The following is a 26,669-nucleotide window of genomic DNA, read 5'->3' as shown; positions in this document are numbered from 1 at the left end:
TGGAATCTAAGTGTAAAAGAACTCAGTAGCAAGAAGCACCTAGATCAAATCACTTTGAAGGGCTGCTCTTCACCTTCATTATACGGAGGAGGTAGACTCACCACAAAAAGGTCACTTGGCTTGTTCTTTCTATTTTGTTTTCTAACTTTTGGCTCTTATCCCCACTGCCCCAGGATTTGATAGGCTTGCTTTGCAGTGCAGTACTGCAGGGAGAACAGAAGCAGGACAAAGTGGAAAAACACTAGAGGCTGAGCATCTGGCAGCTTGATGCACCTTGAGGGTGATTTGCTCTCTTTGTTTGAAACACTGGCAGAAAGATGAAAGTTGCACAAAACTTTAGCTAACACCAGTTTCAGCCCTAACAGCAGCATAATAGTGCAAGTATCTTGGGGGAAGCATTAAGGAGGAAGATGTTTACTAGTTTGGGGTTCACTTTTCCTAAATTCTTGATTCCTCCATCACTCCGGTATCTTTTATTCCTTTAAGATTTCAGCTGTACCAGGTAGATCATCCTACAGAAGCTAGATACATAGACAAGATGGACAGAATAGGTTTTTTTATTTTTTTAAAAAACAAATAAAATACATGCATAGCAAAAATGTCAAAGTAGATTGTGAAGTAGGAAAAACTTCTACAAAGCCTTGATGAATTTATTTAAAAAGAAACCAATATATTGTATGTCTTTACTTGGAATGTCGTACATAATGAAAATAATACTAAAACGCAAGTGATGTGTAATCTCCCCAGACATGCACACCTTCCAGATGCTTACTTTTACTGCTTCCTGTGTCTTGCCTTTTGCAAAGTGAGGAGGTTGAGAAAATGTTGTTTGACAAAGGGAGAAGGAAATTAAGGGGGAGAGAGAGGGATGGTAAAGTGTTAGTATAACTCTGAATCATACGGAAACAAAGGGGCATACATTTAAGACGTAGCTTGCTTAATCATCAGAATAACTTTCTAAGGGTACTAATGGATTCCCCATAATTTGTTTTCTTCAAGTGACATTTCAGTGCCTATTTTAAGAAAAGATCACAGAACAGACGAAAGGTTGAAGATCTTAGTTTTCTTTCAATTATGACATTAATGTCTCTGTGTAGAATATTGGATAATGACATTGTAGAGACCTCTTCAGACTGGAATAACCATCAGTCCATTTATCACCATTTCTGTTTGTATCTAAAAATTCTAAAGCAGGCCATCTTTGGTTTAGCTGGCATTTGTCTATACAACAAACTTTCGAACTTCAGGGTTTTTCCCACCCTGCCTTGGTTTACAAAAAAACCCCAAAAGATGACTGAAAATTTGGCTAAATACAAAACAGTAGAAGCATATTAGTGGCCACAAATCGACTAATGACTTAACTGTATATTTACTTGACTGGTTAAAATTAAGAATCTACTTTCAGCTTAATAGTGCTTGGCAAAGAACAACTGCGTAGAGAACAATTATGCAGAGAAATACAGTTTTTTGACATGGTGATGTATGAGAGAACAGATGCATTAGTAAACGGGATGTTGTTTCTCCAGGTAACTTCTGTAGGTCAGCATTAGTAAGTCACCTTTCTTTCCAAGCTATATTTTGTTTCTTTAGCTTATTTTTCTTGTGTAACTTTTCTCATCTGCAAGGCTTTTGCCTCTGAATTGTAGTCTCAAGCCTTAAGTATAAAGTCTGTATCTTGAGAAAAAGATAAGGTAGTTTAAAATCCTGTTATGTCATACAAAAATTCATTCAAAATAAAATATAAAATTCTAGTGATTTATGCAGACCTGTGTATTAATAAACATTAAGAAGTACAGTGTGATCTGGCACAGCTATAGTCCTGTGTTACCTAATTATAGCAAAGGCGGCAGATCTTCTGTCTCATATTTTTGGGATTATCTTTGCTTGGCACTTGTCTGGCAAGTAAACATTGATAAGTATAACAACTGCATATGTGATATATTAATGTTACCTAAAGAAAAGACTTGCTGTACCCATTAGGGATTTTTAAGAGTGTTGTATAATGATGTTTCGTCAAAGAACTGCTGAGTATATTGCAGAGCTTTTATAAATACACAAGATGAGGTTGACATAGGAGAAAAGAAACTACTAAAAGTACATACTTGATAGGTATCTGTCTGGGTTTCAGCTGGGATAGAGTTAATTTTCTTTCTAGTAGCTGGTATAGTGTTATGTCTTGGATTCAGTATGAGAATAATGTTGATAACACACTGATGATGTCAGTTGTTGCTAAGTAATGTCTAGACTAAAGTCAAGGATTTTTCAGTTTCTCGTACCGAGCCAGAAAGAAGGCTGGAGGGGCACAAGGGGTTGGGAGGGGACACAGCCGGGGCAGCTGACCCCAACTGGCTGAAGGGATGTTCCATACCATATGTCATCATGCCCAGTATATAAACTGGGGGGAGTTGGCCTAGTGGGGGTGGATTGCTGCTTGGGAACTAACTGGGCATCGGTCCGCGGGTGGTGAGCAAGTGCATTCTGCATCCCTTGTTTTGTGTATTGTAATTCTTTTATTAGTATTGTTTTATTATTATTGTTATTGTTATTATTATCATTATTATTTTCTTCCTTTTTTGTCCTCTTAAACTGTTCTTATCTCAACCCATGAGTTTTACTTTTCTTACCAATTCTCTCCCCCATCCCACTGGGTGGGGGGAGAAGTAAGTGAGCGGCTGCATGGTGCTTTGTTGCTGGCTGGGGTTAAACCACGACAGTATCATACTCTTAACTCTCCTTGTGGATACTATAATTTCACATGTCTAGTAGAGAAGTAGTATCTGTGGATACTGCAGCCACTGCAATATATTCATAATGTAGCTTATGACAGTCAGTCTTTCCCACCTAAAGAAGGATTAAAACTAGTTTTTCCTTGAAGTGATAATGTTAGGTGAGAAGCAACATGTTATATTACTGCCAGACCTGCAAAAACCCACTTTTTATGTTTATTCTGAGCAGCAAAATTGAAAAACTGAAAAGATTCCCTTTAAAAAGAATGTTGTGATTTCATCATCACATGGTCTGAATACATGACTTTATAGTTACATTGCTAGAATGCAATGAAAGCAGATATCAAGACAGATGTGCAGAGGTTTTTTAAAATTCATCACAGATTAAAAGTTATCAGCAGTGTATATTCAGTGATTTTTTTTTTTAAGGCAGACCATTCATGTCAACTTCAGAGTTCTGTGAGCAAAGTTCAGAAGTTCTGCTGAGAAACATACCTGTTGCTTTATATTAAAAGATACCATATTTTTATGTATTTCTTGTTCTTTGCAATGCCTGCTCATTAAAATGTAAAAGATTAACATACAGAATTCTAAAAACTAATAAACGTTTGTTGGCCAGTTTTGCAGGGCAGAGAGTTGCCCTCTGTCTTTGGCATCACGGAGCAGTTTCAATGTCCTAGCTCTGTGAGAAAATATACATTGAAATACATAAATGGTGGAAAGCATGTGCTTAGAACTAAGGTGAGTAAGAATATCCTTGGCTATCTTGAGTTATAAAATAATACTATCATTATCATTCAGTTTCCCACACATGTAAAGTGGAAGAGGTCAGAAGACTTCCTGAAAGTCAGACTGCTTGTGGCAAAGCCTATGCCTGCTATGAGCCTCCTAATTGTGTCGTCTTTTTTTTTTTTTTTGGTAACAAATTAAACTAATTCCTGTTAAATAGTTAGCAATACGATTCATGATAATGGGTTATACTCAGATATTTATATGTATGCATGATATCTTTTTACAGTAATTTCAATGAAGTCACTGTGGCACAAGATGAAGAGTTATGCCTGTGTTGGAATGCTGGGAGTATATTAAGTTCAGGAAAAAAAACTTGTAGTTCTTTTACCTGCTTGATAGCAGTTCTCAAAGTTTTTGCCAAGTCTTTAAATGGTTACTGAATCAATTTTATTTTTTTGGTAATGCAATTTTTTAACATATGTTAAAGACCTTTTGATTTCTTTCCCACAGAACATTTTAGAAAAATGGAATGGAAAAGATCTGCTTATTCATCTGTTAATTTCTTTGCCAAGATGTGGCTGTTCATGTGTGGAGTTTTCTTTTGTTTTTTTAACTAATGCTCTGTACAGTTTAGTACTACATGAGTCATGTGCTTGAACTTCCACCACTTGCCTACTGAGAGTGTTCTACAATTTAGAAAAAAAACAGGAAGTGTTTTTCTGATAATTGCCTTCCTTTTTTTCCGCTATAGCTTTTGCCGTTAAGCTATATACTCATTTAACTTGGGTTAAATTGATTAAATCTGTGTTAGAGTAGGAAGGACTCCTGGAGGCTGGGTGTCAGAGTACAGAAGTGCGGATTTGAAAACCTATCTTCAAAAGTATAATTACGCAGTTATATCAACAATGTGATTTGTGCTTTTGGGCATAATAACATTTTTTCTAATTAAAGTTGTGTTTTATGCTTCCATCTATCATCTGAAAGTGTAACCATGCAAATAAAAAACTGCCATGTTTGATAAATAAGATAGATTAGTTGATCTCATGTTTATTATTTGTAACTTAGCTTTGATTTTTCATTCATTGGTGAAACCACTGCACTGGTGTCTTAATGGCTTTCAGTGATTAAAAATACTGACTTAAACAGTAGGGGGCTTTCTAGCTGGCATCAACTAAACAAGAAATTCATGTCTGTCTTCAGCATAGGCACCTCTTCTTCCCCTCAGGGCAACAGAATCCTTCTGTGAAAGAAAAGTGTCATACAGAAGTGTCTGAGTTGGCTGTGTGCTCTGAGCTCCTCTTGAGGTAATACATACTAGTTATTGACAAATAAGTAAATGTTTTATAATAGCACTGTACCCATAAATGCATTTTATGCATGAAGTTCCTAGAATAAGAAGGTGAAAAAACAGATCCTTTAAGTCCAGATATTATTTGTTGTTGTTACAATAAGCTGGAAATAATTATTTTACTTTCAACATGATGCACCTTCAATTCCTTCATGCAAGATAGCAATACACTGCATTGTAGTCTGTATCTTAAAAACAAAGCTAGAGCTAGCTCTTGATGCCCAACTATCAACTGTGTACAGATCAATCCCCTTTTCCACAGAGATGCCCATGAAGGAGGTGAGGTACAGAGCATGTGAGGGGTGGGGGGGAGACATTTGGCAAGGGGCCATGCTCTGAGGTTAAGTGAGTCTGGGTCATGTCTATATGTGGAAGTTGCAGTAGCTAGTCCAGACTTGCTTTCCGTTGCCTGCTCAAGAATCCTGTCTGGTGTGGCTACCACTACTCTGCTTGTGAAAGTCAGCTCCCTCACCTACAGCCACGCTCGGCACCTCCTGAGGTGCCCACACGGGAAGTGGATTAAGTGCAGCACAATGATTATGTGTGAAATCACATCTTTGACAACTGAGCACCAACCTCTTCCTTCTGTAGACATAGTGTATGTGACAAATGGCAAATCTAGTTTCATATCCAGCATATTCTTGGTTGTGGGTTTTTTTTTCTTTCCAGCACAGGTTTTCTGATTTCTTTGTTAATAAGGTAGTTTGGTTTTAATATAATCCACAGATAAGAGACTTTCAAGGGCAGAATTCATAGTGTAGGAACATAACTGTAACTGAAAGCTAATAGGAAGTAAGCAGCAAATGCTGTCTGGCTTTGAGCTAAAGGATGAAATACCGTCATTTGAGGGTGGGGAGGATTGTGGTGTGGTTGTCTGGGGGATTTTTTTTGAGGGGTTAGGATTTTTGGGGAAGGTCTTGTGCTGTTGTGGTAGCTACTTGCTAACCCAGAGTAGAAGGCTCTCCAGTTGGTCATGAGAACCAAGCCTGGTACGCAGAGCTGGACAGCTTGTTAATTTTTGTTTGATGAAATCAGAACCTAGTTAAGACTCCAGATAACATAAGCACTGCAGTTGGCTGTGCATTCACATCTGTTTCTGAACACCTGGTAGCATGATACAAAGTACTGTTTTTCAAAAACCGCATTAAATTGAGAAGCAGATAGCTTTGCCACGAGTTGAGTTTTAGCGTACAAAAAACATCTTCTGCCCACAAGAAGGTTAACAATTAAACCAGTGACTGTGAAGGTAAATTGAGCAAAAAATGTCATGCCATTTAAATCTTCTTTATTGCCCTGGGTAAAAACACAGAGCAGATTTACAACTGTGTGTGCTCTTTGCTTTAGAATGGCTTATTTTTCATGCTGCAGTGTTCTCGCATGTAAAGCAAAACCATTTGCAGTGTAGCAGAGGTAGCATTGAAAGCTGCAGCACTGAGATTTCTGGGAGGAAATCTCTTTCCTTCCACTGGAAGGAAACCTTCTCTTTCCTATCCACTGGTTGGATAGATATTGGAGCCTGAAAGCTAGCCTCCTTTGATTCTTAATGCCTTTTGGTGTACTTTTTTTTTTTTTTTTCCCCTAAGCTTGTGCTTCTAGGAGGAAAAAATACTGTTCTGATTAATTTTCAATTAAGTCATTCACATTGAATAGCTGGCATGACTCTGCTTTGCAAATGTCATGTAGTAGTTCTGCCTCTAGTGAATGTAATTTTTATTGTGTGACATGAGCTTAGTCTAGAATGTATTGGGGAAAGAATAGGAATGGTGTTTGTAGTGCAAAACATGCTTAAGAGCAAATAAATAAAAAGCAGCATTTTTAAGGAAGACAATCAACATCTGATGCATGAGTCTGTCAAAGCCAGTGGCTGAAGCACTTTTGCAGTCAGAATAAATGAGTAAATGTGTTGCAGGTGAATCAGGTTTTTTTACTAGGGAGGAAAAGAAAACCTTAGTAATCTACTTATCCATCCGTTCCCTCCTTCAGCTTTTTAAAAAGCTCTCAGCTGTCTGCACTGGTGGGTACTTGCAGATGTGTGTAACATTAGTGAGGCCGTACCTGGGGGCTGGGAAGCTGAGTGAGGGTCCCTGACCTTGCACCCTGGGGAAGGTTGGTCTGCCTGCAGCAAACTGGATGCCTGGTGGCTGCTCCCACCTGCTGTCGTGCACCCTCGGCCAAGAAGCTGCTCCTTATCTTGCCAATTTACCTACTCATCTGTCTGTCATCTGCTGCTGTCACATAGCCCTAAGTCTTAAACAAACCAAACACTTCTATTTCACAGAAAACTTTAATCATTAAATAAACACAACTGGCAAGGTGGATGTCTTGAGGGTGGACAAGAGACCACCCTCTGAATCCAGATGTATCCTGACAAGTTTGGCTGTGTCCTTGAGGAACAAGTGAGAAGTGTCTGACCAGGTATACTGTCTCAGTCATCTCTTGCGCATTAGTGTAACACGTAGAAAATACTTCCTTTGCATCACGAAGAACAGAAAGGTCTTTAGTTTGAGAAATGTTTGTTTTTATTGCAATTCATTTCAAAAGGAGTGGTATTCTTGATTGTTTTTAGAAATTTGGGGGGGGGGGGGGGGTGTCTTTAAAAAAAAAACCCAAACTCAGAATTTACAAGAGCAGTTGTTGTGAAGCTTTTCTAAACACATTCTGTTAGCAGGCTGTTGGATAAGATTGGATAGTTTATCACATAGGATAATCTCTGCAATTTATCAATGAAAGTTCTTTAAATTGTTGGCAGACTGAATGTGCATCCAGAAAATCATATCCTATCTGTGATATGTCTGTTTTTTAAGAGGATGTATGGAAGTAAAATTTTTAACTACATGCTATACGGGTATTTTCTGTCTATTGTATGAGAATACAGTTTTGAATAGCTGTAGTTAATATAACCAGAAGTTCATTATGGAGTTCAAATAGTGTCATCCTGTGGTTATTTGGTGTCAGAGTATACTTCTCACATTGCCTATTTACTTCCTGATAGCGAGCCACTGACTAAGAATCAATGTACATAAAGTTTCTTTCATATTTAGTAGACAAGCATTGCTAGTTGTTTATGGTTTTGTCATCAGCTTTCAGTTTGGGGAGCTGAGATGAACTGGCTTAGCATTTACACGTATAAACAACTTATTTTAAAACTCCTTGGAAAAATAACTCTTAGCCTTGACACACCTTTATTCTAGGTTTTTCTGTTCACTGGATACCCATCAATGTAGGTAAGCCAAATGCTCCTGTATACATGGGTGTTCCATAGGAAAGCCAAACCATTTGAGATTTACAGTGGTTTTACATTGGCAATAAAACTCCAGGTGACTTAACCACCACTGAGATATGACCCGCAGGGCATTTTCCAAATGGGCATTTTTAGCAGTAATGTACTTGAACTTTTTGTGGGTACACAGGGAACACAATTCAGTGTTTCTTGGCAAGGTAGGCAGGTCATTTCTGAGGAGGCAATTTAGCTTCCTGTGTGTTCAGATTTCAGAACAGCAGTAACTGTTCTGCTGAGAATATGTACTTTGTTAAAATGTTTCTGGAACATTTTTAAACTCCCTTTTTTGTACAGCACTTTGTTTCTTAACTAGGTCAGTAATTCTGGTATCTCCATTGAAATTGCATTTCAGTGTTGGAGATCTGTGCACCATGTATTTTTCTGTTGGGCTGACTGTATGTATGCTTGGCTATTTTTCTACATCTGTTACAGTATAGTGTCTTTTGGTTTTAAAATTGCACATCTCTTTACCTGATTTCTTAAACTTTATTAACTTATAATTAAACTTTATTTGGTACAGTTGTTCATGTTGTCTAGTGTATAAAAAGACCTGTTGCAGGTGAATTAAGAGACATGGTTATGGGGTTAACTAAAATGGTTTATTAAGGATTAAACGATGATCAAATGATAATAAATGATAGAATGAAAACTAAATGGTAATCAATTAAGCAATAGTTGAATGGTAGTTAAGCAGTGATTTAACCCAACTTTCAAGAAGGGTCAGAAGGAAGACGGTGGTAATTAGAGGCCTGTCAGTCTCACTTCAGTGCCTGGTAAAATTATGGAGGTTATTCTGGGAGTTATTGAAAAACACTTCAGAGATGTTGAAGTCGTTGGTCATAGTCAGCATGGATTAACAAGGGGAAAGTCCTGCTTAACAAACTTAATTTCCTTTTATGACAAGGTCACCCATCTAGTTGACCAAGGGAAGCCAGCACATGGGGTTTTTGATTTTATCAAAGCTTTTGATATGGTCTCCCACAGTATTCTTCCGGACAAAATGTCCAGCATACAGCGAGCCAAGTCCATAATACATTGGGTGAACAATTGGCTGACGGGTCGGGCTCAAAGGGTTATAGTAAATGGGGTGACATCAGGCTGGCAGTCAGTTACTAGTGGGGTTCCCCAGGGCTCAATTTTAGGGCCAGTGCTCTTCAATGTTTTTATAAATGACCTGGACACGGGAGTCGAACATACATTAAGTAAGGTTGCCAATGATACTAAATAAGGAGGAGCTGTGGACTCCTTCGAGGGTAGAGAGGCCTTACAGAGAGACCTGGGTAGACTAGAGAGCTGGGCAATGACCAACTGTTTGAAATTTAACAAGAGCAACTGCTGGATTCTGCACCTGGGACGAGGTAATCCTGCCTATACAAACAAACTGGGGGGCAAGAGGCTTGAGAGCAGCCCTGCAGAAAGAGATCTGGGGGTTTGGGTTGACGGCAAGTTGCACAGGAGTCAACAGTGTGTCCTGGCAGCCAAAAGGGCCAGCCGTGTCCTGGGGTGCATCAAGCACAGCACAGCGAGCCGGTCGAGGGAGGAGGTTGCCCCACTCCACACTGCGCTGCTGCGGTCCCACCTCGAGTCCTGTGGGCAGTTGTGGGCACCTCAATATAAGAAGGACATCAAACTACTGGAGTGTGACCAGAGGATGGTGACCGAGATGGTGAAAGGTCTCGAGGGCAAGACTTACAAGGAGCGGCTGAGGTCACTGGGTTTGTTCAGCTTGGAGAAGAGAAGGCTGAGGGGTGACCTCATGAGAGTCTGCAACTGCCTCAAGGGGGGCAGTGGAGGAGGAGGCGCTGATCTCCTCTCCCTGGTGACCAGCAATAGGACACGAGGAGATGGAATGATGCTATGTCAGGGGAAGTTCAGATTGGACATTAGGAAAAGGTTCTTCAATGAGACACTGGAACAGGCTCCCCAGGGAAGTGGTCACAGCACCAAGTCTCTCAGAGCATCTTCAAGGAGTGTCTGGACGACACTCTTAGTCATATGGTTTAGTGCTAGGTAGGCCTGTGAAGAGCAGGGAGTTGGACTCGATGATCCTTATGGGTCTTTTCCAACTCAAGATACTGTATGATTCTATGATACTTTTACACCTAATGTAAAATGTTGTTTACCTCGTTACAGGTATCAGATGCTGGGTAAGGGGTCTCTCAGCCTTGAGAAGTAACCTTGAGAGGTGTCCCTGCTCAAGGGGGAGATGACTGCTGTGCAGCCTGCTGCTGTACAGGAGAGTTCAATGGGCTTGAGAGTGGGCTACAGATATTTATAGCGGAAACTGATTGACTTGTAGTCAAACCCTGCTTTGATGTATGTGCAGGTGTGCAGCTGTAGCAGTTTTACATTTGTCTAGTCCCAGGTCAGACTGGTACTGTTAGCTCCTGATAAGACATCGCCTGGATTCCTTAGTCCCTGTGAAGATATGGCCTCATACAGTTCTCACAGTTTGCACAGCGGGGCTAACTTCAGTCAGATCCCCTTATCAGTGATGCCAGAATGACAAGCAGGTGCATCCATCACAGATTTGCCTAACAACAAACTTGATCTGTATTTCCAACCAAAAAATTAATAAGCAAATATCTGTCATGAAATGAAAATCAGTGAGGATTTTCAAGATTTTGTTTGCAGTTAGATTTTTTTTTTCATACTCTTGCCTTTGTGGAGATAAACATTTTATCATTGTTTTGCAAAAGACATACAAGAGCTCTCTGTGGTCAAGTATTTCTTCCAAAGAGTAAATACTCAAATCCTACAGAATATTAAGGATCATTTGCAGTGATTCTCATCTTGGGGGAGGGTGAAGGAAAGAGGAATAATTCCTCTTAATTAATGTGCAGTATGTGAATCAAGCTGCAGTCTGAAGGTGGTCCCAAAATAGGATACTGAATTATAGGATTTCCTGTATGAAACAACCCTGTATAGGTACTGGTGTTATGGCTATTAACGAACTGTGTCTATATGTGAATATGCAGTGGCTTAGTGTGAACAATTGTAAAAAGAAAAAAAATCTCCTGAAGAGTTTTTCTGCATTTTTCTCCCCTCCCTATAGCTCATTCTGTTTTGAAAAAAGAGTGTTCCTTTCAGGAAGAAAAAAAAGTGCTGTTGACCTGAAAAATGTCATTTCATACTGACTGCAATGCTAATACATGAAATTTTTCTTTACCAGCTGACCCTAGAAACTTTTTTCCAGTTCATAGTTGTTCTCCTTAATACAGACTAGCTGTTTGAGGTTCATAGAGGTAAAAGCTTGTTAGCTTCTAGTTATTTTCGTACTTTCTGTATATAGCATGGTAACCTTAGCCATAGGAATGAAATACTTTGTGATTGCTGCAGTTACTGAATTATAGGTTGTGTGTGTGGCTTCATATGGACGTGTGCATGCACATGCAGTCATGGTATTTGGTAGGCTTCTTGTGTGTGGAAGTGAATAAGAGGGGTTATCTGTGCTGTGGAAGTCTAGAATCTCTGTGCATACTTCTTTCTTAGTAGTTCTATTTCAATTCATTGCTTTCTTTGCAATTGTTTAAGGATTATAGAATTAGGACGCTCTTCTGCATTATGGCATATTTAAATGATGATACATGAACCCAACTTCTTTGTTGCTCTGGTTATATTCAGATTTTCCTTTCCTTTAAGTGACTTAAGAAATGTCTGGAGGCAGAGGAAGGGAACCATCTCTTGCTGTATGCTGCTAGATAAAGAGGAAACCTGACTCTCCTGTCCAGGTGTCACTTCGTGCTGCATCTTACACAGTACTGTGCTAGCAGACCTCTGGCTTTTCATGGGAGAAGAGGAAAATGCCAGGCAATTTATCAGATCCACCCCCTTCCTTGTGCTCCGGTCTGAAAACACATGTAGCTATGGTAAGCATTTTTACATGTATGCATATTTCTGACTAGAGCATTCTTTTTGAGACTTGCTTTGTCAGCATACTGGTGCAGCTCCCTAAGCTTACCTTTAGAGTGAAATCTCAACAGGCCCAGTTAGCACTTGCCACCTCTCACTGGTTCTAAAACTTCTATGCTTCTGACTCTGTCATATGCGCCAGTAAAATCCTGCTTTTCCAGCCTAACTTGGGTGGTATTGCTTGTGTTTCTGCACCATTTTGTGTCTGAAGATGGACTTCCCATGAAATAAACCAAATATTTTAATATCTTGCTTTGAAGTGTCTCGTCAGGAAAAACTGACACCACTCCAGACTAGTCGTAGCCTAACGTAGACTTGCATTATGTGTGGTTGTAGTGTGAGTGTTGTTTAACTGAGCAACCACTAAATGTGGTAGAAGTTGAAGCCAGCAGATGTAATCTGTATTAAGCTGCATACTGGTCATTCAGGAGAATTAATTGGAGCACTGGAAGTACAATAGACTACACATTACAGTAGACTGTACTGCTACCTGGGAACTGGTGCACCTGAGAAGATGGACTGCATGAACTAATAGGTCTCTGCCTATAACTTCTGTAAGTACATACTCCAAACGTCCTAAATTCTATCTCTATTGTAGAGTGATCCACGTATCTCTGAAAATGTGATTTGTCTTTGCTTAAAGAAACTTAGGAACTTTTCTATCTCCCATGTGCATACATGCAGGTACACACACAGAGTTCAAGTTATCTAAAGCAGCTAATAATAGAGAAATTATAAAAGGGCTAGAGAATAAATATGAAGAAATGATAGGGCCTTAAATGCTAGCAGATGAAAAATATGCTGTTCTGTTGCACTTTGAATAGAAAACTATTGCTGTTTTGTTGCTTGCAAGCTACGGAACTGAAAGCCAAAGCAGAAGCATCAGCTCATGCTGCACTCTTCCTGTTTGAAACATCTCATCGCTGTGTGCCAAGGAAGGCTTGAACAGAGGTGATTCATCTGGCTTTTCAAACAGGCAAATGTGCACCCAAGCTAGTGTTACTGGGTGACTGATTGAACTTATCCAGTCCCACAAAATGTGATGCTGCTTTGCTTACTGTAATTGGTTTCATAATTGTTTCGTACTTGAGTGGGAGGTGAGGAAGTGATAGCAGTGATCTATTGAAGTACATTAAAATGTCTTTAGATACAATGGCAGACTTCTGATGCAAGGCTGTCTATCTTAAAATTATAAGTTAAAATCTGCAATAACAGTGTGCCATGTTGATTTTTTTGACATGAAACATTACTGGAATGGTGAGAGTTTGCCTCTGCAAACTCCTGACAGTGTTAATGGTCTTTTCTCCCCTTGTTGCCACTTATTCCTTTTCTCTATCTGAAACCTTCCTTGGAAATTGCTTTGGTGTATTAGCTTTCTGTGGAAAAAGGAATATTATAAATGCTGTGAATAATGCTTTTTTACCTATTGTCATACTAAAAAACAGGTAGTGGTCCCTTGAATATCTTGTATGGTCTGTCACATAGTTTGTCATGCGTATTTTTTTCCCCATAGACTATTCCATTCCTTTTAATGCTACCCTCGTTAAAATGATGGACTCTGGATGCTGATGTGGAACATTTCCTGTCATTACTTTAGACGTCATAAGAGGGGGCTCTTCAGGGAGGTTTTGTTTTTTTTGTTTTGGAGGTGGGTTTTTTTCCCTTCCATTCCTTATGGAAATGGTACCCTGTTCAGAGCCTGCCTTAGACCAATAGTTTGCCTTGTTTATTTTTTCTCTCTGACTGGTATTACCTATTAGAATTAACAAGGAGGTCAGCTGAGAAAAGTGTTCTTTTGTGTTACCTTTAATAGGGCTTGACAGTTAAGAAGGTAATGTTATTGCCCAATTAGAAATTTGACTAACAGGATTTTATTTTTTTTAATGTGAATGGACAGGCAATATGAAATCAGATTTCCTAAACCTAGGAGTGGCATCTCAAAGGCTTCTCACTTGTTCTTAACTGACTATTTTTGTAGGTAGGGCAAACTGTATTATGCCTAGACTATGTCTTTAGTAGGACAAAACATACTTATGTTGTCTTTGGTTTGTCTGCCTGTTATTTAGTAAATAAATTTGGACCATTAGTTTTCTGTTAGTCTGTTTATATTTTCATAGTGCAGAACTATTGGATATTCTATGCTGTGGTTTTCAGAGAAGTAGGTTCCTGTCTGCATATATGTGTGGGAAATATGATGAGCTATGTATGAGCTGTTTCAGAAAGCTGCGTTGAACCCATGTATATTGAAAGCAATTATTCGTTGAAGACATAGGAAGCTTTGAAATGTCAGTGCTGGAGAAAAGTTTACCTGCACTGCTCAGTCACTGACACAGTATTGCCTGTTAAACTTGGTTTGGTCCTGAAAAACTATGCTTTTGTGTTCCAAACTGGACACAGGGAATTTTAATGGGACCGGCGTAATACTGTCTCTTTAATTTGTTGGGTTTGTGCACAAAGTAATACGGACCTTTCAAGGGCTGGGCCACTTAGCTGAAATAATTAAATTTAACTGAATGACTAGAGAGTAAAACTCAGGCAATTGCAGGTGGGGGGTAAAAAAAAAGGGCAGGACACTTGTCAATGATAAAACAAATGTTTGAGCTTCACACTATCACGATGTTTTAAAGATGTTTAAAGGCTCTCTGCTTTAAGTGCCTAGTTGGCACTTGCAAACAACATGATTACTGTCACACTTGTGAGCTGTTCTTTCCTTGAGTAAATGGCCTGCTTTCCTGCCTTCACCTGCTTTACAGCTTCCTCTAATGCTGTCAGTGACCTAATATGAAAAGCCTAGTATTTTTCCTTACAGACTTGCTGTGGTTCCCTTCCTGTATCTTTTGCTGCCTTCCCATGTATTATCTCAGATGGGTACATTTGTTGTGGGGAAACCTGTGGTGGCTTCCTACAAACTGAAAACATAAACAAAAACTGGAGGTGTTTTGGTTCCAGTGAAAGATGAGATTGTTGCTAAAGCCAGACTCCATTCTATTAACAACAAGAAGAATTAAAAACAATCCATCTTCCTCCTTTAAGTAAGCCATAAGAATACCTTCATCCTATTCCACCATTTTCACTGTTCTTTGAAAATTTAATTCAGAAGTACTTGCATAATATGTAGTAGTTCATGGCTGTTAATTTGTGTTGAGCTTGATTTGAAGTACAATCTATTCCTAAGTTTCTTAAGTAAATACACTAATGAAAACCCCTTCAGTATAAATAAGGGCAAAAAAAAGAACTGACTCCCAAATGACCAATAATCCCAAAATAAAACCCTGTAATAAAATCTTATAAAAAACTTTAGTAATAATGTTCAAAACTGTATCATAAAGACATAAATAAAATACCTTTTTACAGAGTCAGGACCTATGCAGTCAGGGTTTGAAAGTGCACAGGAAAGTTGAACTCGAACTTTGAAGAAGCTTTTTAAATGTCTTGAAACTAAACCTGAAAGCACTTGCCGGGCGGGGGGCGGGGGGGGGCAGAATAGATATGGGAAAGTTGAGGAAGTGAAAAAGGGATTTCAGTCTTACTCAGCTTGTGTTGGTGGTGAATGTTGTCCTTCGTCTGGAAGAGTTACTTGCAGCTCAGGTTTCTCAGGATCTGAAAGTGCAAAAGATAATTGGTGCATTAAAAGCAGTGCCAAAGTCCCCAGAAGTCTCTGCTCTGGAGGGGGGAAGGGAGGAAGTGCTTCTCAAGTGCACTGCCCTGGTGAGATAAAGGTTGTGATACAAAATTCATGCGTGAAGGCAACTTTCCCTATAGATCAGGCTTGTTTAGAACCTCTCTTGCTTCTTGTACAGACTGTTTTAGTTCAAAAAATGAGGCTGGCAAGTGAGTAAACACTTCTGGCTTCCTTTGAGAGCTGGAGAGCATCTTCCAGTTTTGCTACAGCAGTAAGTGTATGGAAGCATGCACCAGTGCAACCTCTCTGCTGGTTTGGACACACCTTGATCCCATCCCCACCTCATTTCTTGCTGCCACTTGACTGTATCTGTGAAGCAGCAAGAGGCAATAGTACAGCTACAATAGAGATTTCAAGTGAAAAATATGAAAGAAGTCTTAAAAGTACACCCTGAAATGATTATTTTTCTACTTAGAGCTTGCAGGATTGAAACACATGATAGCTGTTCAGAGCCTTTAAGGCAAAAAAAACAAGAAAAGTATCTTTTATGGAATGATACTTCTGTATCAAGAATGATTGTAAACTACTTTCTTATAAAGTACTTGAGGCTAAAAAACTAATAGTAGTCCTGGTCGTGACTGCATACATGTGCATGTCATAGTACATCATGTCATGTCATGACATACCATGACATGGCATACTTAGTCATGACTTTGTGCGTGCTTCACTTTTTTTTTCCCTTCCCCGCCCTCCCCCCTTTCTCCTTAAATAGTAGTCTGAGCTTTAGAGCAAATCTAGTTAAATTCAGATGTTAACACCTGCAGTCATTTTCTTTCTTTTCCTGTGGTTTTATTTGCTTCAAGTAATTGTCAAAGAGTGTTGTTACCACACTTCCTGTTTGAAGCCATAGTGAACAGTATGCAGTCAAAGGATATAAAGGGTTCACCCTTAACAGGAACTTTTTATAGATGTTTTTTAAGAAAACCAGGCTGTTCTTAAGCTGTATAATTAATAAGTAGCTTTATTGTAATTGACCCTCCACAGCATGCAGCATATTCCTGTTTGGATCAGCTAAGGTAAATGCTCTCTAACCTGCTTTTTGCCAGTAAATGTGAAGAGCTTGGAGGGGAGATTGGTTTCTTTTTTTACCCTTCCTCCTTTCCTGCTCTGTTTATTTCCTGCAGAAAAGCTAATACTGCTTTAATAAGAAAAATTGCTGATAGTGTAAGAGAATGTGCTCCACCCCCACTATCCATTAATGCAGTGCTTGCAGTTACTGCCTTTATGACTGGTATTTAATGGTAAGTAGCAGTTTTGGGTTTTGCATTAGATCAGATACTGTGGAATAAACTTCAGAGTAATGAAAATTACCTTGCTGGTTTTCACTTTAAATTTTAAACATTGTATCCTTTTTAATATCTTCATTTCTTCATGCTACTTAAATTTTCTATAAATGGGATGAAATTGAAGTCCTACATAAGGTATGAAATCCTTAAAATGTCACAAAGTTGTTCAGCATGATAGTCTTGTGTGTTCTTGCAATGTGAATCACACACTCTAAAATAAGTTGCATTCAGAAGGTTTAAATGGGAAAAAACCAAATAGGTGTTTCACCATTCATCACTCTGATTAACTTTCCGGTTCAGGCAGAATAAGCGCCTTGTCTTTTTGGCATGAGCTATATGGTGTTCTGCCACTCTGAGCACCATAAACTGTGTAAAGAGTGAAAATGAGGAGTGACAAAGCTGTTGTCCTGGACTATGTTCTTCAGCCTCTGTCCTCTTCATCTGGCAAATGCAGCAACACTTTTGAACAGTGCCGTATTAAAAGCTTGAACCAATGACAAAGCAGACAACTAATTGTGAAGTATTGCACACGTTTCGGGACCTCATTAATTGCAGCTAGGTTTGGGGTGCAGTCCAGGCTTTGCAGGAACGCTTTCTCACCAGATTGCCAGTAGGCTGGTACGACATAATTACCTGACTGGTAGCTGTAGGTCAGTGTGGTGCTTTTTTCTTTCTTTCTTTATAGCTGATAATTTGGAAAAGAACAGCAGAATTTTCCTGTTTCAAACTTGTTCTTTAAACAAGCAACTAGTAGTGTAAGAGAAGTCCTAGTGTATTGCTGTTGACATCGCAGTGCTGATATGGCTTTTTGCCTTTGGTTTGATTGCTTTTTTTTCTTTCCGTTTTGGTGCAGCAGATTTATACCTGATCTTTTATGTTAACTTGGCCACTGTAAAAATCACTTGTTTAGCAGAGTGGGGGTGTAAAATTCCAGTGCTCTAACAAATACTGCTAAGCTTTTGTTTGCCTTTTAAGAAGTGCACTTACTGTCAGTTCTCTCCAGACTTACAATTATGTCCTCCCACCACCTTTTTTTTTTTTTTTAATTAAAATCAACAGATTGAAAGCCTGCTTGATACTGCTTGCAGAACCATGAAATGAAAGGCAAATGTGGCACTGTACAGGCTATAGAAGATAAAATAAATTAAGAATGAAGATGTCATCAGAGACTATTATTCACGATCTCTAGCTTGGCTTTGTTGTTCAGCAGCTTTTGATTTAAGGGGGGGGAAGTCAGTGTCAAAGAGAACTCTGTCCTGGAGGGCACAAGTCCTGCGTGTTGAGAGGCTGGGTGGAGAAAATCTTCTACATCCTTGAGTATTTTGTAACCAGGAAGAGCCTTCTAGGCTCACGGGATTTTGCACAAGCCCTTCGGGTTTGTTCCCAGGGCTTCAGCTCAACACAGCACTTAAGGCTGCAGCGAGCTGGAGGAGTGCGCCAGCTATCAGCAAACGAGGAGACGGATCGACGAGGAATTTCCCTGCCCTTTCCATGTGCGTCTGTCTTCTGTACACGGGTGTAACAGCAGGATGGAAGTTAACCCTCTGTGAGAACAAGAATTTAATATGTTAAATCTGGACTTTATCAAACAGATTGTGAGGGAGCAATAATATGAGTGTCAGAACTTCAGGAGCTGCAAATCAGAATATTGGGATACTTGCGCAGCAAGAGAAGCCCACCGCAATGTATCCATTTATAGCTCTGGCAGGTTACAATATATTAGACTTCAAAATGCTCTAACTTTGAGTACTTGCTTTCTCAGTTTCTCATAATCTGAGCAGCTAGCATTGGGGGACTATTGCTGCGTTTCAGAACAACTTGGAGCCCATCTTCTCAGAAGTAAAACCACCAAGTTTTACAGAGAGTTAAGCTGTGCAGTTACTGGACTAAAATTGCCAATTGTTACAGGCTTAACAGGAGTTAACCATGTTTTATTTCTAATTTTGTTACATATTGAATCAGACTTAGAAAAGAATTGTGTAGCATGCAAATTCTGAGACTGTAGAGAACAGTATTACCAAGCTTTTCTACGTTAGTCCAGCTCTTGTGATCTAAAGTTCATCAAACTTTCAGTAGCCAGAAGAATTAAGAAAATTATGTGAAGCTACCCAATTATGAAGTGAGAACTTCCTTAGAGACTTTTAAAGTTATTTTCATGTTTGAATTTCACACTGTTTGTTGATAATACCCATGTTTTATTGCAGCTTATTGACACATACATGGGATTTGGATGATCATCTTTGAGGTAGAAAAAAAATCTTCTTTTAAGTAGTTAAAATATGTCATATTAGCACTGTACTAAGACCCTTTTTCTGAAGTGTCTGACAAAAGAAAGCTTGTGTAGAAGAATTTTTGGAGTTTTCTTTCGTTTTTTCTTATCCTCAAGGTGTTCTGTTTAATGAAATTGCTTTGCTTTATATGGTGTTAGTGATAGGAGAAGATAGCAAAGCATTCCCCCCCCCTTCCTACTCTGATCTTTAGGCAAGAAATGCCACAAAAAGGCATATAAACTTAATTTAAACACTACTAGTAGCTTTTTCAAAGCTGGGAGAGACAAGTACTTTTACTGGGGTTTTGCTGTTTAGATGGTGTTACTGCAGCATGCATTTATTTCTTGAAGAGCCTCTGTTAGTCCCTGAAAAGGTAAGAAGTGGGACAGCTTCCCAGAGGGTTTTGACTTAGTATGGGGAAGGTGCTACTGTATTTCTTTATGTTGTATGTTGTAGCCAACAGTGCTGGAAAGTACCTGGCTAGTACTGGCTGCACAGTACAGTAACTTGGCATGTGTGTAGTAAGTGAGGGACCTCACTGTTTATGTGGTTAGCATGTAGAGAACTGATGAAGGCAGCAACTAAGTGGGACTGCTCTGCCACACAATGTGTGTGTATGGACATATACATATGTAGCTTATGTATCCCATGGAGTCTCCAAACCACTTCATACTGTGAGGAATTGCGTAACATGATGATGAATAGTTATGCACACATTTCTACGAATGAAGATGCAGTCGTGTATAGAATTATTAAGGTGTATGCATGTAAAAACTTCTGAGTACTCATTATCTTGCTTTCTCTGCAAGCAGAGTATGTGATAGATAGCAAGATAAATGGCCAGAGTGAAATCTCACAGGAATTTTTATTGCACTCTTATTGAAAGAAACCGGGTTAGAGATTAACCAATAAACGTTATTTTAGCAAAGGAATGGTTGGAATCTGGAGCCTCGGTTATTCCACATGAGGAATTCTAGAGGTTTAAAGAAACAGTTTCAAACTCTACAAATAATCTCCTATTTTGAAGCCAACTGTACATGAAGCAGGAGGGTAGAGAGAGTGGGAGAAAAATAGCTTGAGCTGACCAAGTCCAGCCATTTTGCAAATTTTCCATATACAGAAATTTACCTATTTGTTTCCTCAAAAGCATGCCTTTGCTTGGCAGCTATGCAACGGAGTTGGGGTTAAATACTATTTAAACCTCGTGATGTGAATGGACTGTGTAACTTTTCCATTGAGAAATATGAAGTGTCAGTAGGCACAATTTCCTAGGAAGTTTAAAGTGGTGTGTGTGCAATTTTCACTTTCTAAAATGACATTTGAAAGTTTGAAACAGATCAAACGGAGATGGCTGCTAAAAGATTGGACACCAGTTCTTGATATCACTTTATCTAACCAAAGCTGGAATGTAAGCCTCATGGATTTTTGGTATATGCCATTTTTGGTAGTCACCTTAGAAATAAGCATGTAACTTGTTTCCTAGTGTCTCTTCAGTCTATGGTTCAAGATATTACCAAGAAATCACTGGTGTAGGTGGTTGTCTGGGAGCATGAGATTCTGTATATTCTTTCTTTTTGATGTAATGTACTTTTGTTTTCAGGTTCACGCAGCGCTAGGGACCAAAGAAGCATACATAACATTTCTGTGGTGCTGGGACCAACCTTCTGAAAGAAGACTCTAAAATAACTTTTTGCCTTCAAGTTGTTTGTCCTGGGACTGACGTGTCTTTGGAGAAGAGCTCAACAGAGAAGAGATTTTAGCATTGGAACCATTATAAACCTATTTAAAAAACTGGCTACCTGGAGACAGATTTACAAAGGTTGAGTCCTGCTTTTCATCTGTGTTCCCACATCAGACTGTAAACAATGAGTGAGTTTTGGTTGTGTTTCAACTGCTGTATTGCAGAACAGCCTCAGCCTGTAAGTATGAATATTGGCACTGCTTTGGTTTTGTATAATTAACTACATCATCCACATTCTCAGGTTTTCTTAGGGCTTTTTAAACTAGTGCTGTTTGGCCAAGCTCAGTGAGAACTAAGGAATTAATTAACATCCTGGCTTAGTGGGGACAAAAAAATGTCTGTTCTAGACTGTTGTCACACAGATATTTTCCTGTCCTTAAGATCAAATCTATCCAAAGTCTTTGGAAAGAGCCTTTATTTGTTTGAATTGCAGAAGAGGTGAAAGGAAGGGAAGGGTGAGGAGGACCTAAACTATCATTCTAAAATAAGTAATTTTTGAGTAGAGATCTTTAAATGTCCTGAATTCTGTATGGTGTAAGGCCTGCCTTCAGATATGGCTGGACAATGATGAAGGAAGGAAATTACTCTGTTAAAAAGTCCAGAGTGAAATCCAGTTCTCCTCCACCTTAATGTAATTAAGGATTTCAGCCTTAATTGTTTTGTTAAATTTTAGATGAAACCTTAGGAGAGTGAAGGGATACCATAAATACTTTTTTTTTTTTTTAAAAATAGAATTTGGAATGGCTATTGTGTGAAAAAGTACATAGCAAACAGCTGGATGAAAGAACATTTCAAAGCATACGTAAGGAAGACAGAAAGTACAGAAATATTCTTGGGTTTCATATACTCTAAGTACTTTTAGAGTGTGTTCCGGAGTCCAGTGCTGTTGGGAGAAAGTCTGCCTGCATGAAGGTGGACTTAACCAGGAACATGGTTAGCACTGTGAGAAAAATCATTGTGTGGTATGGCATCCAGATCAAGCTAAATGAATGTATAGAAAGAACGGTCATCTTGCAAATACATGGAACAAAGCCCAGTTACTACTAAAGCATATGCTGGAATTACAGTGACTGAGAGAATCCCAGAGTTAATAGAGCAAACTCACATTAATGTGCTCACTTGATAATATTTGGCTTTAAGGAATCCAAAGGATTAAAAAAACAATAAATCTAATGTTAGGCATTGCCATTGCACAAAGCCTGAATGCCAGACTGATTCTTGGGTAACAACGCAAATATTAAAAGTGTGAGCGTTAATATTGCGAACAAATGAATGCAACTTTTATCTCACTCTTAGTTAAGTAGATTTGTGGGACATGAACTCTGAGATACCATCATGAGAAACTGCAATCCTCTCCTGTTGTTTGAATACCATGCAGTCCTTTAAAATGCTAGCCGTGTCCATATATAGCCAAAGTTATGTGCCTAGTTTCTAGAACATGTATTTCAATTAAAAGTAAGATATGCCTGTTAAAAATCTTAGAGACAGAAAATGGCATATTCTGTTTCTTTGCAAGAATCCTGAGGCTCAGTCCTCATAAAATCTTGACTCAAGCTTTATGATACAGTTAAGTTATTGCCAAGAAATACATGGTATGTTAATACAGCATGTAGTGATCTGTGGGTCATAACTCATGGAAAGGGTAGAAAACGTACTTCAAAAGTGGAGATAAGGGAAACAACCCATTTTTGTATGTTTCTCCCGATCTGGTGGTGTGCATTTGGTTAGAAAATTAAAACCATCCTTATGTTTAAGTAGCATGTTGCTAAGCATTGACCTAATTCCTCAAATCTGCCTTTCAAATATTGTGGGAGCCTTGCTTATTATGAAATGCCAATATTCTTCAGCATGCATCTCAGAAAAAAGAGTTGTGGGCCCTCCTTGGCATGTTTGACAATAGGCACTTAGTTGCTCTTCCCCTGCAGTTACTCTGCTCATTTTGCTGTGTTGTGTTGTACAGCTGTTGTTCTGCTATGCACTGTTGCAGTAAGTGGAGTATTTAATCAGGTAAATGTACATCTGAGTAAGTACAAGAATGTTTTTCCTCTGACAGGTAGCAAAGCATGTACTGTCAGTGTGAGCAAACTGATAAACCAGACAAGTGGTAAGGAAGCAGTTTTGCCCTGTCTCTGCAGGTGTTGTGTGATTGCATGTTTGGGAGACTTACATCCTGAAAAACATGCTAGTTTTTAGCCCCAAAATACTGGTACTTATTGCCCTGTTGTATCAAACGATAGGTGAAACATGCAAACTTGCGTAAAAGCTACTGGGCTATTCCCTACCATGCATTCAATCTGTCACTTTAGTCCACTTTCTCAGGAGAAATGCCTCATCTGCTGAGTTTCATCTCTTTCATGTGCTTTCTTTCATATTGCCTCCTGCATCTCAACTTCTTCATGGCCTGACTAACAGTGTCCCAGCCATGACTATCATGTTCAGCCATTACATATTCAGTGTGCTCCTTCTGTGGAAGGACTAACGTGGTCTTGTAGCAACAATAACAACCACCAGCCTCTTGGGATAAAGACCTTGAAAGCAGGACGTTACTTAATTTGCTACTTGTTCTGATCAATGCTTGAAATGTTCCTTTTCTTTTTAAACTTACATTCTCTGAAACATGATTTTTTCCTCATTATCTTTGTCAGGTGCTGATATCTGGGACACCTTTAATGTCATGGGTAGTGACATAAATTTTAAGCCTCTTCAGTAGAGAAGAAAATCATGGAACTTTTAGTAATTGCATGTTTCTGTGATATTTATAGCTTCCTTTGAGCTAAGGAGTTTTCCTCCTCTCTTGAAATCCAGCATGCAGGAACTGTCTCTGTAGCTTTCTTCAGGCAAAATTCTAGCATATTATAATGGGAATCTTCAGTACGGCATCTCTATTCTTTACAGCTATAGTGCACTTAAAATGAAAAATGCACTGATTGAGTCCTTTCAGTCAATTTTATAGAAGACTATTATTCAGACTGTACACAAAGGCATTTTCTAGGTTATTGCCAATACTCTGTAAGCCTTCCAGACTCACATACTGATGCATTCCAGTGTATTTTCATGGTTTGAACCATGTCTTTTTAGATAAGATTTGCAAACCTTATGGCAATAGGAACACATTACTTAGCTAATTTCACTGCCATTGCTTTGCTGATAGCATACCCCAAAGCAGAACAGTAACAATGTTGCCGTTATATATTAGTAGACTTTAAAAGGTTCCTTAATTAAAAGACAATATCAAGTTTTACCACCATCTTTTATTGAAATGTATCACAGCACAGCTTTTTGTCTTTTGTCAGTGCTAAATGGATGCACTGTGTTGCTGCAAAATAAAACATAGGCTTCTTGGAAAGCAGTGTTCTACTCTCTCTCCTAATGCTACTTTGGTTGCTAAATATTTCACTTGGTGTTCCCAAGACTGCAGTACTCACAATAAGATCATGGAAGGGGCATGTTTGAACATGGGTCTCTGTCCTTTTCTGAAATAAGATGATAAATGAAGAAATTGAGTATGCAAAGAAACAAAACTAAATAATGATACAGTTGAAGGAAGCATGTTTCTGATGGTGGCTTAGGTCTTACTTCGTAATAGCCTGGGGTCTTTACCATAGTAGAATGCAAACAAAAGCCAAGGGAAGATGTTCTCATATCAGCTTCTAGTTTTCTGTTGTCAGATTTGGATTGATAGTATATTTTAGCACAATGAAGTCTTCAGACAACTAGTTGCTTTCATATCTGTTTTCATGATACCAAGGAGGTGATACTAATCTCTTAATAACTATGTTCAGGTTTTCTTGGTTGTTTAAATAGCCTGAATTCAATCTCTTATGATCTGACCTAAACCTTTTTTTGTTTTGACAAGAGTAGCACTTTCTGTGACTGCACCAGGTTTCTTACACCTCCCACTGATAGCCTTTATAGGTTCTTTAAGCTGATCTTGCACTTCCCAGTGACAAGAGTCATCTTTCTTCCCACGCGTTCTGTGTGCTATCATCCCATCCACTGCTACGTTTCAGTAAACTCTGCCAAATCCCCACTACCAGATGCATTGCTTGGTAACAGAAGTTTAGAGAGCCTTTTATCTTGCAGGTTTTCAGAGAACATGTCCATGGTTTCTTTCTTAGGCTGAGCTCTCCGCCTACACCAGGAATCTGTTCTTTTCCTCCACTTTTTTTTTTCATGTTTTGTCCATTTTTAACTTGCAAAGTTAATTTTTGGTCTGAGAAGCCTTTGGTCGTGATCTGGTGCACTCCCACCTGGTTTTGGCCACTGCCCAGTACAGCTGAGCCCTTCAGTTTCCCTTGACCTTGCAGTAAAATTACTGCTCTGCTATAAAAGAATGAAAGTGCTCTCCTCCTTCTTGCACCAAGCTTTGTTCTCTAGTTAATTAGTTTCTGTTTTGTTGCTTGTCTCTTGTTTAGATTATTTCCATTTTGTATTTTGTCAAAGGGCTATTATGGTTTTGATGCATGCTATGCCATAAATGTTTGAAGTGGTTTAGAAAGTGAAGTTTCCTTCGTGTCTTTTTGCATGTATGAAAGAGGACTGACAGATCTGTATTTATAGTGGGGAGCCCCATCTTAAAATACAGGCAGAAAAAGCCCTGCACATATTGCTCTATTTATCAACTGAACTGAACGCTGAGTGCTACAGAAGGCATAAATGATCTTGACTCTGGTTACTTAAGGAAATTAACCACTGGTGGATATTGTCAGCTCTAGGTTTTTTTTTTTTCTGGCAAGGATACATCTACCACTGCAGCTCTTAAAAACTGGAACACAGTAATGATAATGAAGCATTCAGTATGCATAACAAATACAGAATAAATCACCCTCAGTAGGCAAATCAGGTGTTTGCTACTGAAAAAGTACTGGGCCAGGCTCCCTGTTCAGTACAGCAGTGCTGTGCAAGCACAGGTTCTGGCTCAAAATGACTAAAACTCAGGCTCTCTTACTCATTAAATTTGATCAGCCTACCACATTCAGTAAGGCTATGAAAGACTCAAGACGACTCTAGAGAGCCCTCAGATTTCAGAGGTGTCATACTGAGTTACGTATTGAGCTGCCTGTTCAGATGTTTCAAATTCCTTCTTTTTCCTATTCAGTGCTGTTGTAGAAGTAGCCTGAGGAAACACCTTATCAAAGGGGGCAGAGTTAAATAAGCAGCAAAATGCTTGGCTTTTATTTCTCAAACCTGATCTGTTTGTGCTGCTTTCAGCCTAATAAAGCTGCTTTAGATTTTTCTTTTATCTTTAAATTAGCCTCCACACATCTTAAAATATCTGTTCTGATGTTCAAGTATTAAAGCATTTACAAAGAAAACAAAGAAGGAAGTATTTTGTGTTTATGTATAAATACCTGAATGAAAATTAACTGAATATTTTGTGATCCTTTATTATGGCTGTGAAATCTTTAGGAGCTCTTAGCTCTATTGGTGCTATGTATTTAATATAACACTAGTTGATGGGATGGAAAATGGCTCTTTGGGGCGGTGGAAACAAGAATTATGCCATCTTTCTGTTGATGAGAATGTGTCTTGCCATTATCAACATATTTGAAGAAGGACATCATGTGCTTTTAACATCTACAGGCTCTACAGAGGTCAGGCTTTCTGCTTAAACATGGGGAGGAAGTAGATTGTACTCTTTGATCTGGAAACCAGTGTTAGAGCCCTTGAATTGCTTGTTTCTTTTAAATCT

At 38.9% G+C, this 26,669-nt stretch overlaps 1 protein-coding gene across 10 annotated transcripts in view; it reads left to right on the top strand.

Annotated features, from left to right (window-relative positions):
* CDC42SE2 (CDC42 small effector 2) overlaps positions 1-26,669 on the top strand; it is an 86,100-nt gene that overhangs the window by 32,469 nt on the left and 26,962 nt on the right. For 3 of the 10 annotated variants that reach the window (XM_075021194.1, XM_075021197.1, XM_075021204.1), the window contains one exon: positions 20,837-21,155. In XM_075021194.1, coding sequence (XP_074877295.1) covers positions 21,102-21,155 — 54 coding nt within the window. In that variant the 5' untranslated portion in view covers positions 20,837-21,101. Of the gene's footprint in view, positions 1-4,683; positions 4,763-11,802; positions 11,956-12,426; positions 12,553-19,170; positions 19,212-20,836; positions 21,156-26,669 lie in introns of those variants that run through there. The other 7 variants (XM_075021203.1, XM_075021200.1, XM_075021195.1 and 4 more) reach the window with 6 other exon arrangements.

Source organism: Buteo buteo, chromosome Z (assembly GCF_964188355.1).
Source record: "Buteo buteo chromosome Z, bButBut1.hap1.1, whole genome shotgun sequence".
NCBI lineage: Eukaryota > Metazoa > Chordata > Aves > Accipitriformes > Accipitridae > Buteo > Buteo buteo.
Note: the sequence above shows the minus strand (reverse complement) of the source record. Positions and strands in the feature narration are given on the sequence as shown.